The following is a 17,862-nucleotide window of genomic DNA, read 5'->3' on the forward strand; positions in this document are numbered from 1 at the left end:
TTTTGCTTCTGGGTATAGTGGAATCTTAACCTCGTTCGAACTCAGTTTATGACATGACCTCCCCTAATTTTGATTTGCCCGATTGACAAATCTTCAACGATGGTGTGTGTATATATGGATTCATAAGGATTCTGATGACGAAGTGTTTCGAGTTGCAACTTCTTTCAGCGCATTGGCAAATCCTAGAGTGTGTAAGATAATCATCATTACACAGATGGCTCGTTAATGATATTGGAACATATTTGTTGAAAAGTATGTTAGCTTTTGACGAAAAAGGTCCAATAACGTCACCACTCACTTGGAAACAGAACAGTACAAATTAGGTGAATAAAATCTGTGGAATGTTTATAAAGTGAGTTTTTGTAAAAACACGATCAACTTCGATGAATTAAAAAAAGTTAACTTTTAACAAAAATTTGAAAATTTTTAACAACGTTAAATGAGGAACGTGTAAATGAACTGTATTGTCGTTTCAACAGTTGATTCCAAATTCCACGATTAATGTTTATTTTTTACTTGAGCGTCTATAAAAAAGCTATCAGGAATACAAATTTAATTTGTCCCCTCTCTCAAGTCACTATCTTAATTCATGTTCATATCTCAGACTCTGAGCAAACACCAAAAGAGAAGGTCAAAAATCCGAACACTAATTTTTGGATAAGTGACACTAATTTTTGTTTTTGTTTTTCAATAATCAAACCGTTTGTCTCAAGTCACGACGTTTTTCAATGAACAATACTGCATGAATTTCAAATATCCAAAATCCAATGGATCCTTATCTTTGTAATTATATTAAGATGAAGCACATAATATTTCCTCTTGGTTTGTTGTTTTTGTAATGTTATGTTCAGGATTAATAGTACTTCATCGGCTAATATATCTTAATCATCTTGATATTTGATAAAACTGTACATCCGTTAGATGACGTTTACCACCACACGAGGTTACGGCTGCGCACATATGGTGTATACTGTTTAGTCCAACATTTGATAAAATTATTGTAGTATAAAGAGACTTTTCTTAGATTTCTTTTTATAATTAAGACAAAGTATTAGTTTTAAGATATCGAATCAATATTAATTATTGCTCTTAAATTGGACCCAATTAGACTTTTAGCTCCGTATAGGTTTTTTGTTTTTTTTTATAGATGTAGGTTTCAATCCACAAGATGTAGGTTAGGTTTTGTACTTTGCTCTTGAATAGCAAGAAACTGCGTTTAATTTTTGATGGGATATATAACTTTTTCACTACAAAACGACAGTTTTATTCGGAACTAGTTGTTGTATCACGTTAAAATTTATAAAAATCCTACATTTTAGTACGAAATTGTATACAAAACATCTCTTCCTCCTCCTTTTTTTTTTTTTTTTTTTTTTTTTTNAATAGTTTCTTGGTAAGAAAATATTCATGTATGTGAAATTTGAAGATATTAGGGCTGGGCATTCGGGTAACACGTTCGGATTTGGATATTACCCATTCGGGTTTGGGTAAACGGGTTTAGAAAAATAGAATCCATTGGGTATTTTTAGATATATGGGTTCGGTTTGGTTTGGGTACTATCGGGTTCGGGTCGGTTTGGGTTACAAATTTTAGAACCCGATTAGTACCCGAACAACGGGTACCCGAAAAAATATAATTAAATTTAAATAAATTTAGTTAAATTACATAACAAACTATTTTAGATATTTTGATTATTTTTGATATTTAGGTATAAAACTAAATGAAATATTCAAAATTATAATCATAATTTTGGGGTAATTGTATTATATTTATAAATATTATAAATATGTTTATATGTTCGGGTTTAATGGGTACCCAAATGGGTACCGGGTATTACCCGATCCTAACCCAAATCCACGGATATTAGAAAATAGAACCCAATAGGGTTTTATAGGCAAACCTGAACCTGGTTTTTCGAGTTGGATTCCGGATTGAGTATTCGGGTACGGTTTTTATGTCCAGGCCTAGAAGATATATATATTTACATAATTAAAAAAATTCAACAAATATCCGAATTTAAGTATTTGGTTATTGGCTGAATTCACAAAGACAGTATATGGCTTTTCACATGATTCAAAGTCTAAACTAACGCAACCTTTTGTATTTTCTTAAAATAAATCCATTTAATGGGATAGCCACTTGACTTTTCTAAGTAAATCATCTAAAAGTTCAAACTTTGAATTGAATTATTAAAATGGACCCATGACGTTTTACACTCTTCATAGTTGACCCTCATGAGTCAAGCCAAAAATTGTGTTTGGTTTACACACAGTGAGTCAGTGACAAACAATTTAAATTATTCACGAGGATAAAAAACAAGAAAATTTAATAATCTTCACGAGGATAAAAACAAAAAGCAGATATTAAAAATAGTTCTTATCCAATAATTACAACGGACTCTTGTAGATGAAATACCAAAAAAAGAGTCAACTTTGTTACACATAATGACATAAACGTTCTTATCCAAAACCACAACTTAGCTAAAACTACTACTGCCAACTAAAGCATTACAGATCGAGTTACCAAGTTTAGAGTCTGGTCAAGCTGTAAATTAAGTAATTACACAAGTAGCAAAGGTCCGTAATTAGAATCTTTGATCGGGTTTTACGAATCTGATCTTTCTTCTATAAATACAAATAAAGAAGATGTGGATGATTCTTGTCCACTGGATTCAAAGAACTAAATCCTCTCTTAACAAGCTTGTGCCTTACACGAGTACTGTCTCTCTATATATACATTCATCGAATCTTCTCTGGTAGTGAGAGATTAAGACCAAACTCTTAACTAACTTTCAGATATAAAAAGCTTATACATATAGTTGGGAGATACATTTATATATTTTTTAGTCTGTCTACTCTCTACTATAGATCTCTGATTATATTTTCTGGTAATTACTAACGTGGTGGTGTATTAATCATGGCCGATCAAATCACCGGCGAGAAGCCGGTCGGAGTTAATAGATTCGCTCTTCAATGTGCTATTGTCGCCTCCATCGTTTCCATCATCTTCGGTTACGGTAAGTATTTGATATTAAAAAAAAATCTCTTAAAATAACAATATTTTTTTGTTGAAAAGATCATAGGATTGTAATTTTGATTATACATGCATATATTATTGTTTAACGATTTAAATTATGTGGGATAGTATTATTTTTATTTTTTTATTAATGATCACTGATAACTGATAAGATATGTATATGTATAGATACTGGTGTGATGAGTGGAGCGATGGTGTTTATAGAAGAAGATTTGAAGACAAACGATGTTCAAATCGAAGTTCTCACCGGGATTCTCAACCTTTGTGCCCTCTTCGGATCATTGCTCGCCGGAAGAACGTCGGATATAATCGGACGGCGTTACACAATCGTCTTGGCCTCGATACTATTCATGTTGGGTTCGATTATGATGGGTTGGGGTCCGAATTATCCAGTTCTCCTCACCGGTAGATGCACCGCTGGACTCGGAGTTGGTTTTGCTCTAATGGTTGCTCCGGTTTACTCGGCCGAGATCGCAACAGCTTCACATAGAGGGCTCTTAGCTTCTCTTCCTCATCTCTGTATCAGTATTGGAATCTTACTCGGTTATCTCGTGAATTACTTCTTCTCCAAGCTACCTATGCATATCGGTTGGAGACTCATGCTTGGTATAGCCGCGGTTCCGTCCCTAGTGCTAGCGTTCGGGATCTTGAAAATGCCAGAATCTCCAAGGTGGTTGATTATGCAAGGCCGTCTCAAGGAAGGCAGGGACATCTTGGAATTGGTATCGAATTCAACCGAAGAAGCAGAACTCCGATTTCAAGATATCAAATCTGCTGCGGGAATCGACCCCAAATGCAAAGACGACGTTGTTAAAATGGTGAACAAGAAGACTCATGGTGAAGGAGTGTGGAAAGAACTTATCTTAAGACCGACCCCTGCAGTGAGACGAGTTCTTTTGACCGCTCTTGGGATCCATTTCTTCCAGCACGCGACAGGAATCGAAGCCGTGCTTTTATACGGTCCGAAGATCTTCAAGAAAGCAGGAATCACGGCTAAAGACAAGCTTTTCCTTGTTACAATCGGTGTCGGAATCATGAAAACGACGTTTATTTTCACAGCAACTTTCTTGTTAGACAAGGTAGGTCGGAGGAAGCTTTTGTTGACCAGCGTTGGAGGTATGGTCATAGCGTTGACAACGTTAGGATTTGGGCTTACAATGGCCCAGAATTCTGGTGGGAAATTAGCGTGGGCTTTGGTTCTAAGCATCGTCGCAGCTTATAGTTTCGTGGCGGTTTTCTCTATTGGGCTCGGCCCAATAACTTGGGTCTACAGTTCTGAGGTTTTCCCTTTGAAACTTCGTGCACAAGGAGCGAGTCTCGGCGTTGCGGTGAACAGAATAATGAACGCCACCGTGTCGATGTCGTTCTTGTCGTTAAGTAAAGCGATAACCACCGGAGGAGCATTCTTTATGTTCGCCGGAGTAGCGGCGGTGGCTTGGAATTTCTTCTTCTTCCTCTTGCCGGAGACGAAAGGTAAATCACTAGAAGAAATCGAAGCGCTTTTCCAAAGAGACGGTGATAAAGTACGCGGCGAAAGCAGCAGCGCAGCTTAGCATAGCATGTTTAATCTCTATTTTAATCTTTCAATGAAACGACTGCGCTTTAGCGGTTTGATTCTCGTTACACGACGCCGTTTTAATGTGTTCTTTTGTGTGGCTTTTATCAATTTATAAACCAACGGTCACGATTGACGCACACTTATAAAGTAGTTCGTTACCAATTTAAGATCAACGGCTAATATATCGCCAATTACTTAAACGAAAACAATGGCCCAGTTATTAGTGTGAAGAGAGTGAACTCTCAGATTTAACAAAACTATAGCCGACACTTTCGAGTACACACTTGAGTCTACTGAAATCGATTCATGAGAGCTCAGATTTGGTGTTAGCTTCACAACTACGCAAGGTTACTGAGTTTAGTTTATATCTGAGATCGAGATGAAGGAGGACGATGCGTTGCCGACGACGACGGCTACAGGTACGGCGACGGGAACAGCTATGGCGAATTCGAAGAAGGAGAACTCTGACTCGATCTTGTTTGGAAGAGGTCGATACAAGTTCTGGGCGTTTGGTGCGATTTTGCTTTTGGCTTTTTGGTCCATGTTTACTGGCACCGTGACTCTCCGGTTAACCACCGGGAATCTAAACCGGTTCTCTGAAGATCTCGGGATTCCAAACTACGATAACCTCGACGTTCTGGTTTGGTTACTCTCTCTTGAGATTTTGGTTTGTATATTTGTAATTTGATTGGAGGCTGATTTTTGGAAGGTTGTTGGAATTTGTGGTAGGAAATGGAAGAGAGGGAGAAAGTGGTGAAGCATATGTGGGATGTGTATACGAGTAGTCGTCGGATCAAATTGCCTAGATTTTGGCAAGAGGCTTTTGTAGCTGCTTATGAAGAACTCACTAGTGATGTCCCTGGGGTTAGAGAGGCTGCTATTGGTGAAATCGCCAAGATGTCGGTTCAGTCTATTACTATTGATCCTCCTCCTTCCAGATCAATGGTGATCCTTCTTCATTTTAACTTCGCATTTAAAAAAAAAAACTGGATGGTTTAGTGTTCTTTGATGAGTTGTGGGATTAGTGAGTTAGAATCAGTTTATACAGTGTTGAATCGATGGTAGATCTTGCCTTTTGTTTTAGTACCTTCTTTTGGTTCTCTCTTTCTCTTTTCAATTGTATCTAAACATTCAAAGACCCGTATGAACTTTGGATACACATAGTAGTAGTACTTTAAGATGATGAAGGTATAGTTTTTTGCTAGAGATTGGTTCTTTAAGATCTAGTGTTAAGAGTATAGGTTATTACATTGTAGAGATACAGGGATGTATAATACTATAATAGCATGTGGTTGAGTAGATTATGTCTTCTTAAAAATTATGTTATGAGATTTTAGATAGCTATAGCTTTCGGTTTTGTTTCTTGCATTTATTGCCAAACCCCTTCTATATAAGTTGGTTGGTTAAGTTTGGTAGAGCTTCCACTACTCAAGTTAGCTTCTTGATAGACTTCAGAATTCATTTTTTGATATTTGGATTGTTTAAAGACAGAGTTAACCCGAGTGTTCTCTGTTTGGTTTGTTCTCAGATTGCAANCCCCTGGGGTTAGAGAGGCTGCTATTGGTGAAATCGCCAAGATGTCGGTGCAGTCTATTACTATTGATCCACCTCCTTCCAGATCAATGGTGATGCTTCTTCATTTACATTCCGTTTTTCCTTTTTAACTAAATTGTTTAGTGTTTTTTGATGGGTGTGGGATTAGTGAATTAGAGTCATTAGATACAGTTTTGAATAGATGGTAGATCTTGCCTTTTGTTTTAGTACCTTCTTTTGGTTCTCTCTTTCTCTCTTCAATTGTATCTAAACATTCAAAGACCCGTATGTACTTTAAGATGATGAAGGTCTAGTTTTTTTGCTGGAGATTGGTTCTTAAGATCTAGTGTTAGAGTATAGGTTATTACATTTTAGAGATACAGGGATGTATAATACTATAATAGCATGTGGTTGAGTAGATTGTGTCTTCTTAAAAATTATGTTATGAGATTTTAGATAGCTATAGCTTTCGGTTTTGTTTCTTGCATTTATTGCAAAACGCCTTTTGTGTAAGTTGGTTGGTTAAGTTTGGTAGAGCTTCCACTACTCAAGTTAGCTTCTTGATAGACTTCATAATTCAATTTTTGATATTTGGATTGTTCAAAGACAGAGTTAACCCGAGTGTTTTCTGTTTTGTTTGTTCTCAGAACGCAAGGGATTTGGGAAGAAACTTGAAGAGAATTCTACACAAGCCAGCAACAAGTAGCTGATTATGGTATTGGTATTACACGTTTTACATGTAAACCTCCGATCATATGGAGCCAAAAGATGACCTACCAAATGGATAGTTCAATTTGTAATATTAAATTTCTTGTTTCGAGATCAATTTACATTCTATGATTCTATCGATTGATAATTACATAGAGCTATATAAGAAACAATACATTTCTTCTACTAAGGTCTTCGAATTGGGACTCCTGAATCAGCGTGTCTAGTGCCAAGCTCAAGATCTTCATTGTGCCAAGCTCAAGATCTTCATTGTTGCAAATGTAATATATATATATATATTTTTCTACATTTAGCAGTTACTTTTAATATGTTTGAAGTGACAAAATGATTACAATATTTTGATGTCTCTCAAAAGAACAATTTAGCGCGATTTTTTTTAACTCTCGTCTTTTTATCAAAACGTCGGAAGAGCAATAAAAAAAGGAAAAAAAAAAGAGAGAGAAAACAGAACAATGAAGTGCCCGTACTGTTCATCGGCGCAAGGACGGTGTGCCACCACAAGTTCCGGTAAATCGATAACGGAGTGCTCATCATGCGGTCGCGTAGTAGAAGAACGGCAGACGCAAAACCACCATCTCTTTCATCTCCGAGCCCAAGACACTCCTCTCTGCCTAGTCACTTCCGACCTCCAAAAGGCGGCGCAACCGTCTCCGGAAGACGTAGAAGATCCGTTTGAACCAACCGGATTCATCACCGCCTTCTCTACTTGGTCCCTCGAGCCAAGCCCGATCTTCGCTCGCTCTTCCCTCTCTTTCTCCGGTCATCTCGCTGAGCTCGAACGAACCCTAGAACTCGCTTCGTCCACATCGAATTCCACGAACTCGAATTCGTAGACGGTTGTGGTGGATAATCTTAGGGCTTATATGCAGATAATCGATGTGGCGTCGATTTTAGGGTTAGATTCTGATATCTCTGAGCATGCTTTTCAGCTGTTTAGGGATTGTTGCTCAGCTACTTGTTTGCGGAACAGAAGCGTTGAAGCTTTATCTACTGCTTGCCTTGTTCAAGCTATTAGGGAAGCCCAGGAGCCTAGAACTCTTCAGGTACCTAGTAAACCTATTTCATTACCAGTTTTAATTGCAGATTCAGCTACTGAACCTTCAATTTTCTTGAAATCATGGCTCTGCATTGAAGACACCAATGAATTGGAGTTATATGTTAAATGTTATGTAGGACATCTTTTTCTTTGTGGATGGAATCATTTGCCTGTAATTGTATCTACCTTAGTGCAATCTGGTTAGTCCATTTCGTTCTAATCATTTTGATTTGAATGAATTGGTGTTTTGATGGTTGATCCTGGATAAATCATCGATGCAGTGTCTTGAACAGCTGCCATAGAATGCTCAATGCTGTCGAACTTTTTGAATTCAGGAACTAGAATCTGTGTTTGCTAGGTTTCTGAAGCTTGTGTTTTTGCAGGAAGGAATCAAGCTTCTGTGTTGGTGTATTATATTCTCAATCAGTAACTGTAATTTTCAATTTTCCTAGTCGTTTGATGATACTATTTCCCTCATAAATTAGCCTTTAGATGCATATTCTAGCCTAGGAAACATAAGATTCTTATCTAGAGACTGGATTTGTTACCACTCAGTGTGGACCATTACTTATGAATTTATATATGAGCAGCACTTCTTTCAGTTAATTATCCGGACTAAAATTTTCTCTTATGTTTTTTGCTTGCTTTGCACAATAGGAAATCTCCATTGCAGCTAATGTACAGCAGAAGGAAATTGGGAAGTACATCAAGATTTTGGGAGAAGCTCTACAACTAAGTCAACCCATCAATAGCAACTCTATATCAGTTCATATGCCAAGATTCTGTACCCTCCTTCAACTAAATAAATCTGCTCAGGTGTGCCACTTAACTTATGCTTCTTTTTGAAAAGCCTAAATTGCAACGTGAATGGTGTATCAATGCCTGGATTTTTTCCTCCTTCAGTGAGACTTAGATATATCTGCTAATGATATTTCATCATCGAATGAGACCCATTGCAAGATCCCCAAATACACAACTCTGATGCCTGTTCTGATCCCAACGTATTTGTCTGTTTTTAATCTTCTTAGGAACTAGCAACACATATTGGAGAAGTTGTAATCAACAAATGCTTCTGCACCCGTAGAAACCCGATCAGCATTTCTGCAGCTGCTATCTATCTGGCATGTCAGCTTGAAGACAAACGAAAGACTCAAGCAGAGATTTGTAAAATAACCGGACTAACCGAGGTAACCTTACGTAAAGTCTACAAGGAACTGCTAGAAAATTGGGACGACCTGCTCCCATCTAACTACACACCAGCCGTCCCACCAGAGAAAGCATTTCCCACAACGACAATATCCACAACCCGCTCAACAACTCCTAGAGCCGTGGATCAACCTGAACCAAGTTTCACGGACAGAGACAAGCCATCTGTCAAACCAATCGAAGCTTTTGATCATACCTACCAACAACCGAAAGGCAAAGAAGATAAGCAGCCAAAATTCAGACAGCCTTGGCTGTTTGGAACTGCCAGTGTCATGAACCCAGCGGAGATGATAAGCGAAGCAGGAAAACCTAATGCTCTGGACTATGATAAGCAACACCCTGATAAGCAGCAGCTAAGTGATAAGGACACATTGCCTATATATCTAAGACCACATAACCAGTTCCCTTCAAATCCATCTCCATCTACAGGTATCAGCACAATCAATTGGTCATTCCGACCTTCTAGTGTCCCGGGATCTTCCATGAACTTGCCTGTTGTCCATCCGCCAAAACTACCCCCAGGTTATGCTGAGATTAGAGGTAGTGGATCGCAAACAGGAAACAAGAATGTTAGTAATCCTCATGGAGACTTCTGCTAGAGAGAAACTATTAGATTAGTCTTGAAGGTGATTCAATGCACGCACATATTCTTGTATTGTCTTTGGATACAAGATAGTATTTCCTGAGTATATGTGATTGGTCGGGATTTACAAGAGCAGTTGCCGCCTTTGATATTGGGCTTTGTAACAGCTCATTTCCTTTTATGGCCCGTGAAAGATTGTTCTAGAAGGTAGGCCAATATTTTCTCTTGAAATGTGATATGATTTTAATAAAATATAAAAGAAAGACCAAAAAGAAATAAAGAAAGGAAGAGTCGTGAAGGAACTTGCTACGAAGATACCATTTGTCAATGAGAAAACGTGCTTAGGTTCGACGCAATGAAATGAATTGGTAAAACACCAACACCGCATATTAGCTGTCTATTTCCCAAAACGCCTTTCTCTTGTAATTTCTTTTATTTTTTATTTTTATTTTTATTTTTTTTCTTTTGTGTGTAAAACAACCGCCTCACAATAATAATAAAGCCCTAAAACACGTAATCTCTCCAACAAGATAAATCTCGAACCGTTCATTTTATATTTAATCAATCAATCTCGTCCGTCCATTAACCCTAACCCTCTATATATATAATAACGCGTCTATCAATTAGTATATCTCATTCATATACGCCTTATATTCATTGATGCCTTCAACTTTTGTTCATCGTTTTCTCTTAGATCCCTCTTCGACGTCGTCGTTTCGGAGGCTTTTCGATGTAGATCGTCACGTATCTCCTTCCGATCTACAGATCGACGTCTTATATGAAGAGATCCAGTTTCTCCGGTTGATTCAGCGCAAGAAGACGGATCGAAGAGCTCAAGATCGCCGACGATCGGTTGAAGAACTGGTAATTATGGCTTCTCTGAATTGGATCGGATTCGTTTTATTCAATTGAGTTAGATCTGGTTTTTATATGTTCGTTTAATTTCGGATTCCAGATCTGGTCTTGTATCATGTAACCGGGCTCAAGGTTCGTCAGATCTATGGTTACACGGTGCTGATCTATCGATGAGGTGATGAGAATTCGTCGATTCTTTCAGATCGAGCTAATTCAAATCCGTGGAGAGGAGAGATTGAAGAAGAAGGGAGAGAGAAGATTCAGATATGTGAATTGATGTGAGTTAAGTTGATGGATGTATGAGATGTTTTATTAGGGACGATACAGCCTTCTGGGGATATTACTTTGAAAGAGGCTTGAGTTCTGATTAAACATCTTTGTCATCCGACCTTTGCCATGACAGGTGCGCTTGCATGGCAGGTCACAAAATCCTTAATAAAAAAAAAATAGTTTCGTGTTGGGTGAGGGGAGTTCGCACGGGGGATTATTTTTTTTGCCCGGGTTCTCCCCTCTCTTGTGTGTCTGTCTTGCGTCTCACTCTCTTACTCTTTGACTCCCTTGATCTCGATTCATCAAAAATTTCTCAGTTCCACAGAACAAATCTCAAACGAACCGGATCCTAAAGACCAGCGGATCTGGAGACAAGCCTGGCCATACCTAAATCCAACATACTCCAACGAAGAGGTACTTTTAATTTTCGAAGTTTCAATTTAAATTTTATGCACTTTGTTTTTATCATAAATTCATAATTAACAGATCTGCATCAGTAGAACAAATCTGACTCCATCAGTAATCATACATCTCCTAATTGGTTTTAAATTTTGCTTCATACTCCCATATTGGTAGATGAAATCGTTAATTTTCTAAGTTTCGTTGGAAATTTTAATTCTGTTCGATTATTACATCAAATATTAGCAATTTGCTATTCTCAGAAACGCAGTTTAAAGAACGATTGTAGGAATGTACTCTTATTTTTTTTCTTCATATATATCTATGTAAAGAAGTATTACAGTGAAATTACTGTGTCGAATTCTTTAGAAGTATATTTTATCTTGTTTTGTATGGCTTTTACGACCATGGCTGCACTGCACTGGCAAGACCGCTGTAGCTTTGGCTCAAGTAGCTAGTCTCCAGAGAAGAAGTAATACTGAGTATAGAAGGTATCTAGATCAAGTAACCTGTGATGAATATTGATATGGTATGATTGGGTTTGGATATAATTTGATCCCCCCGCTCTTGTTTACATATTTATTGTAGTTGATAGTCTTAAGTTTTTGAAGCTTTAACCTATTGTTGTATCATCATGTGTTACAAGAGTGTGCTACAAAAACTTTGCATTTTATGATGGAAATTTTTTCAGTTAGCGACATTGGATTCTTTATTTCCGACTTTCTGATTTTACATCTTCATATTATTTTAAACTGCCGATTTATACATGTTTGAAATTTTGATTGATATCTCTGATAAGGTTTGCTATCATGGTGGTTAAGTGGGGATTAAGATGGGTGGAAGGAACTTTGTTGAATAAAGGTTTAAATTCTAGCTAGCCCATTTGGCTTTAAACCAATTGGGCAAGGTTTGTGTTACTATATCTGTAAGCTCAAAATGGTAGAGCTCTCATGTTATGAGAGGTTGGTGGTTCGAATCCACCCAGATTTGTCTACTCTATTTTCAACTTTTTCACAATTTCATGTTGCTGTTCTAATAATAACACAATTTTTGAAGTGAAATTAGGTTTGTTGTGTTTTTTTCAAGGATTGTGAAGATGGGCCTCCTCCTTTGCTTTAGCAACCGGCACGAAGGATACTGGAATTTATTATCGTGGCTGACATGGTATTTCGATTGCAAATACCGAGCCGGACCACAATACTCACTTTTTTCACTTGTAGCCCAAAGCAACAGGCAAAGACAGTAATATGATTTGTTTAAAATCGATGCGTCAACATTCAGAATCCTGTTTATCATTGTTGGGGACTTTTAAGGCTAACTCATTCGCAATTTACGGTGTGAAAAATATTATTTCTTTAAATAAATTTGCAATTCAATCCTACAATTGAACCGTTATATATATAAGAACATAAGATTCATCAACAAAAAAAAGTATCATGTAAATGTGACCAGACTTGATTTGTATAAATTGTCAATTGTCAAATTATCTTAACATGTGCAAAGAAATCATTTCAAATACTCTAATTTGTGTATTCTGTTCTAGTCTTCTAGAGGAATCTCAATATTTAAAATGGACTTACATGTTATTTTGGTTTGTTTTTTTTTTTTTTTAAAAAGAAACAATAAATAACCATCTGTAGTTCGGTTTAGTTGCGTTGTAAAGATTTTTTGAATTATTGTTTTCCAAGGTTATCGAGGTAGGCTAAACGTTTGTAAACTAAGCTAACGATGTGGTAATAACAACTGATAATGTATATGCTTAATTTTGACTGCAAAACAAAGAAAAAAGATTAATATATACAATATTGTACCCCACAAAAAAAAACGAGATTAATATACAATAGCATCGTTCTCAGTATATACCTATTTGAGAGAAGACCAGTACAAATATATATTTCGTAGTAGCTAGAAGACATGATAGGTAAAACTATTAAATTAAGAAATGATTTGGTATCGGATTAACGTCACATGGTGATATTATAATGTTATGCCTTATAATAATCGTTCCAATGTCAATGCTGTTGATTTAATCAAAATCATAGAGATGCCAACTCTATGTTATACCGTTTTCTTTGAAGATTAAACCAAATCATATGCACATGATAGTGTTTATAAACCGAATCTTTAATGTATTTTTAAATTCAATAGATCGAGTAAAACGTTACGCTTAAATTATTTTATATTATGTTAGCTGATGCTGTCTTCGTTGGACTTCTCTTCTTTATTTTTTGTTGTTCTACCTAAACCTTGAAAGAGTGGTTTGCACATTTGAAAAATTGTTACATTTGTATTTCTTTGGAGTTAATTGCTTTTCTAATTATAGTTACGTATTCTATATGACTAGATCGTGAGTTCGTGACACAACATAGATAAAGACAGATAATTTAACCATTTGTATATTAAAGTTACAAAGACAGATAAAGCCTTTGTTGAACGTGAAAGAAGGTTAGCATTTTGGAAAAATCACCAAACTATGATTACTTGATGCGGGGATCTTGTCCTCTTGTCATAAAAAACGTGTCAGATCTGAATTTTTTTTTTTTTGACAATCAGATCTGAATTATTTTTGTCCAACGCCAAAATTGAAAACTAATGATCTTTAAACAATAAAAATAGAAAATATATTATAATATTTTCAACCAAATGGGCCTTTCACAATAACAAACATAGGGCCAGCTTTAAAGGGTTTTTTTTTTAAATACAGTATAAGTTTTTACATGCCACATAAATTGGTTAATAATATTATGTCTTCACGTTTCTAAAGCTTTTTTTTTTTTTTTTAACTCCTTTTGAAGGGGGAAATGGGAATGATACTCGCGTGACGACCAAACTCCCATTGACCCTTCTCTCTTTCTCTCTCTCTGATCAGTTTCATCTACTGAAAGAAAGAAAGATCCCGTATTATCAGGTGATATGATTCTCTTTTACGTTTCTTTCGCTTAGATTTAGCTTTCTTCTCTTCTCTCTTGAGACGACGAAGATCATATAACTCCGTGAGCTTCTTTATTTTCTTGTTGTTCTTTTTTTTTTTTTTCTCTTTCTTTCTGTATCATGATTTTATTTACTGAATATTTTAGAATTGTTTAGATTCGCGATCATGTTTAGAAAAGTTTTCATGGTGGAGAATTATTTTGTTTTAAGGTAATAATTTTTTTGAATCACAAGGGTCATTTAAAGCCTTATTTATTATGTCTTTTGACAAGTCGTTTTATTAGTGCTTTTCTAGAAGATTTTTTAGTCATCGAGTCATCTTGTTTTATAGTAGAATTTTATCAGATGTTAATTAAGAAGATTCAAAGTTGGATTATAATGAAAATTCTTTTCCTCATTTGAGATCTTTATGTGGTAAAAATACCAGCATTAGAAGAATTCTTGATCCCGTTTTAGATGTAAGATTTTTGTGTTTATTAGTTTTCTATTTATAGCCGATTATTGGATAGTCTCTAGGAATTGGTTTGCTTAATTAAAACTTGATTACAAATTTTCAAAATCTGTTATGATCTTTTTCTAGGCTTTGAAGCTATCTTATTAAGCCTTAAATAGTATTGTTAAGTAAACATGTTCAAGAGAAGGAATGCTCACCAACTCGAGGATGATTCTCACAAAGACAACAAGGTACGTGCAAGAAGCTTCTTTTTCACTATATATGATATTACTTCCAAAATCTTATTGCAGTTATAAGAACTTCTACAACTTCAGGTTAGCGAATTGAAAACCGCGATAGGACCACTCTCGGGACATAGTTTAGTTTTCTGCTCTGATGCTTCTTTAAGGAGATATTTGGATGCTCGTAACTGGAATGTGGAAAAAGCCAAAAAAATGATTGAAGAGACTCTTAAATGGAGATCAACATACAAACCTCAAGAGATCCGTTGGGTACAATTAATTAATTTGAGTTTATTATATACTTCATTCTGTTCTCTTCTTTTTATTTTCTTCCGCTTGAATCATCTTATGAATGTTTCTCTCCAGAATCAAGTAGCACATGAAGGTGAGACCGGAAAAGTTTCAAGAGCTAGTTTTCATGATCGACAAGGTAGAGTAGTGCTTATAATGAGACCCGCGTTACAGGTTAGTTAGCCGATTTTTCGCCTTTTTAACATATCTAACTAAACCATTTTCTTAACTCAAATAAATGTTATGAAACAGAACTCAACATCACCAGAAGGTAATATAAGGCATTTGGTATATCTTCTTGAAAATGCAATCCTAAATCTTCCCAAGGGACAAGAACAAATGTCTTGGCTCATCGATTTCACTGGTTGGTCTATGGCCGCTAATGTCCCTATGAAAACAACACGCGAAATCGTCTACATTCTACAGAATCATTACCCTGAGAGACTCGGTATCGCTTTTCTCTACAATCCACCAAGACTCTTCCAAGCAGTCTACAGGGTACAAAATAATAACATTCATCAAAATTTGTCTTTATCTCTTTTTTAATTTACAAAAAGTTTCACTACCTACTATTCTCTCTGTGTAGGCTGTTAAGTACTTCTTGGACCCAAGAACAGCTCAAAAGGTGAAATTTGTGTACCCAAAAGACAAAGCAAGTGATGAACTGATGACATCACACTTCGATGTAGAGAACCTCCCCAAAGAATTTGGTGGAGAAGCAACACTAGAGTATAACCATGAGGATTTCTCAAGACAAATGTGTGAGGACGATGTCAAAACGGAAAATTACTGGGGATTAGAAGAGAAGCACTATCCCAAACCAAACGGTTTCTCTCCATCCGATGTTGTTCCTGAGCCGGCGACTTCTATAGCATCAGCAGCTAGCTGAGACCTTAGAGTTGAATATATACATTATATATATCGAGAAAGAAGAAAAATAAAGGTTTATTCTCATTGATAGAGGAAGAGCCAATTATAGAATGTGCTGGTTTACCTTGACGATTAATAAAGTTCCATTAGTGAGCCAAAGACTTTTTAATTATGTTTTAAAATTAGCAGAGACCATCCTTGCCATTAAAGCTTATGTACGTGTGAGAATATTGTTTCCAAGTGTAATTCCTAGTTTTGTGTTTATTAATTGAAGATATGAGATTAATATCTTTTTGTGCTCGTAAGTAATTCTAGTTCTACACTTCTATGTCAACATTTCAGATCGGAAATAATTGCTGCTATTGTCGTTTACTCCATATGAAATAATTAAATTTATATTAACTAAATATATTTATGGAGATTAGTAAACTCAAACGGTCCCGTAGCTCAGTTGGTTAGAGCGTTGGTCTTATGAGCCGGGACCATTTGGCTTAAATTAATTTAAAATAAATTATTTTGCTATTTTTTTTTGCCCTTTTTTATTAAACAAAAATTTACTAAATCAAACGCACGTTCGATTGTAAAAAAATCATATCTGTCTCTGCTCCAAGTAGAATTCAAAGCTCAGAAATCGAAAAGGATGAAACTTCCGTAATAAAAATCGTTTCTTTGTAATCATTGGACTTAGGGTTCGTGATCCTACCCATCATTCTCCAGATTTTGCCCCAATTTGTTTTGTTCTGATTGGATTTGAACTCCATGAATCCTTGGTGATTAACCCAGAAGAAGAATAAGAAGAACCCATAAATTTTCAAAAGCTCGAAGGAATGGTTCACAACGCTTATGATTCGTTCCAGCTTCTCAAAGATTGTCCCGCTAGGATCGATGCTGTTGAATCCTATGGCTCTAAGCTCTTCGCCGGATGCTATGACGGTTCTCTCCGCATTTACTCTCCGCCGGAATCTTCCGCTTCCGATCCGTCGGAGCTGCATCAAGAGACTTACGTGCTCGAGACGACCGTATCTGGATTCTCTAAGAAACCGATTGTGGCGATGGAGGTGTTGGCTTCGAGAGAGTTGCTTTTGTCTCTCTCTGAGTCAATCGCGTTTCATGGACTTCCTAATTTGGAGACTGTTGCTGTCATTACTAAAGCTAAAGGAGCTAATGCTTATTCTTGGGATGATCGGCGTGGGTACTTGTGTTTCTCTAGGCAAAAGAGGGTCTGTGTTTACAAGCACGATGGTAAAATCTCTGAGATTATGTTTACTCAATTTTGAATCATGAGTCTACCACATTTGGGTTAGATTTTGATGAAGAGTGTTGTTTCTGGTGGTATTGTTCAGGAGGAGGGGGATTTGTAGAAGTGAGGGACTATGGAGTTCCTGATACTGTCAAGTCTATTTCTTGGACCGGAGAAAACATTTGTTTAGGCATTAGAAAAGAGTATGTGATACTTAATACTGCCAATGGGACAATCTCTGAGGTGTTTCCTTCTGGTAGGGTTGCTCCTCCTCTTGTGATATCTCTACCGTCTGGTGAACTTATTTTGGGAAAGGTATGTGTTTGGCTTGGTTTTCTTACGGACTCTGTATTAAGTTTTTGAATGTGTTTCGTGGGCAACAGTGTTTTAACATCTGTTAGTTGTTGTGTGTGATATTCTTCTTGGCCCCAGTATTGTCACTTTGATCTCTTCGTAGATTTCAGATTGTTTTGGAGTGTCTTCTTTATTAGTTACTTCTGGTACTTGTAGGAGAACATTGGAGTTTTTGTTGATCAAAATGGAAAGCTCCTCCAAACAGAGAGACTTTGCTGGTCAGAGGCCCCAACGGCTATTGTTATTCAAAACCCGTATGCGATAGCCTTGTTGCCTCGTCGAGTTGAGGTATATAG

At 36.5% G+C, this 17,862-nt stretch overlaps 4 protein-coding genes and 1 pseudogene across 6 annotated transcripts in view; all 5 read left to right on the plus strand.

The window, feature by feature from the left end:
• LOC104716472 (probable polyol transporter 6) lies at window positions 2,470-4,725 on the plus strand. The gene is made up of 2 exons (XM_010433851.2): window positions 2,470-3,016; window positions 3,205-4,725. Exons 1-2 carry the CDS (start codon window positions 2,917-2,919, stop codon window positions 4,587-4,589), a joined length of 1,485 nt encoding a protein of 494 aa, XP_010432153.1. The 5' UTR covers window positions 2,470-2,916; the 3' UTR covers window positions 4,590-4,725.
• LOC104716471 lies at window positions 4,807-7,021 on the plus strand. The gene is made up of 3 exons (XM_010433850.2): window positions 4,807-5,234; window positions 5,324-5,539; window positions 6,775-7,021. Exons 1-3 carry the CDS (start codon window positions 4,974-4,976, stop codon window positions 6,835-6,837), a joined length of 540 nt encoding a protein of 179 aa, XP_010432152.1. The 5' UTR covers window positions 4,807-4,973; the 3' UTR covers window positions 6,838-7,021.
• Window positions 7,285-10,040, plus strand: LOC104716470 (annotated as a pseudogene).
• On the plus strand, window positions 13,957-16,240 carry LOC104716473 (random slug protein 5). Of its 3 annotated transcripts, none has more exons than XM_010433853.2 (6): window positions 13,957-14,198; window positions 14,717-14,820; window positions 14,905-15,081; window positions 15,178-15,276; window positions 15,355-15,600; window positions 15,689-16,240. In XM_010433853.2, the coding sequence occupies exons 2-6, from the start codon at window positions 14,764-14,766 to the stop codon at window positions 15,989-15,991; spliced, it is 882 nt and encodes a 293-aa protein (XP_010432155.1). In that variant the 5' UTR covers window positions 13,957-14,198; window positions 14,717-14,763; the 3' UTR covers window positions 15,992-16,240. The 3 variants fall into 3 exon arrangements, with proteins under 3 accessions (XP_010432155.1, XP_010432154.1, XP_010432157.1); XM_010433852.2 differs by having other exon boundaries at window positions 13,957-14,113; XM_010433855.2 differs by lacking the exon at window positions 13,957-14,198 and adding an exon at window positions 14,230-14,594.
• LOC104716474 (vam6/Vps39-like protein) overlaps window positions 16,532-17,862 on the plus strand; it is a gene marked incomplete in the record, with an annotated part of 13,776 nt that continues 12,445 nt past the window's right edge. Inside the window, 3 exon segments of the mRNA XM_019230839.1 lie at window positions 16,532-17,214; window positions 17,316-17,527; window positions 17,723-17,843. Of these exon segments, the coding sequence (XP_019086384.1) occupies window positions 16,800-17,214; window positions 17,316-17,527; window positions 17,723-17,843 (748 nt within the window).

Source organism: Camelina sativa, chromosome 10, assembly GCF_000633955.1.
Source record: "Camelina sativa cultivar DH55 chromosome 10, Cs, whole genome shotgun sequence".
Lineage (NCBI taxonomy): Eukaryota > Viridiplantae > Streptophyta > Magnoliopsida > Brassicales > Brassicaceae > Camelina > Camelina sativa.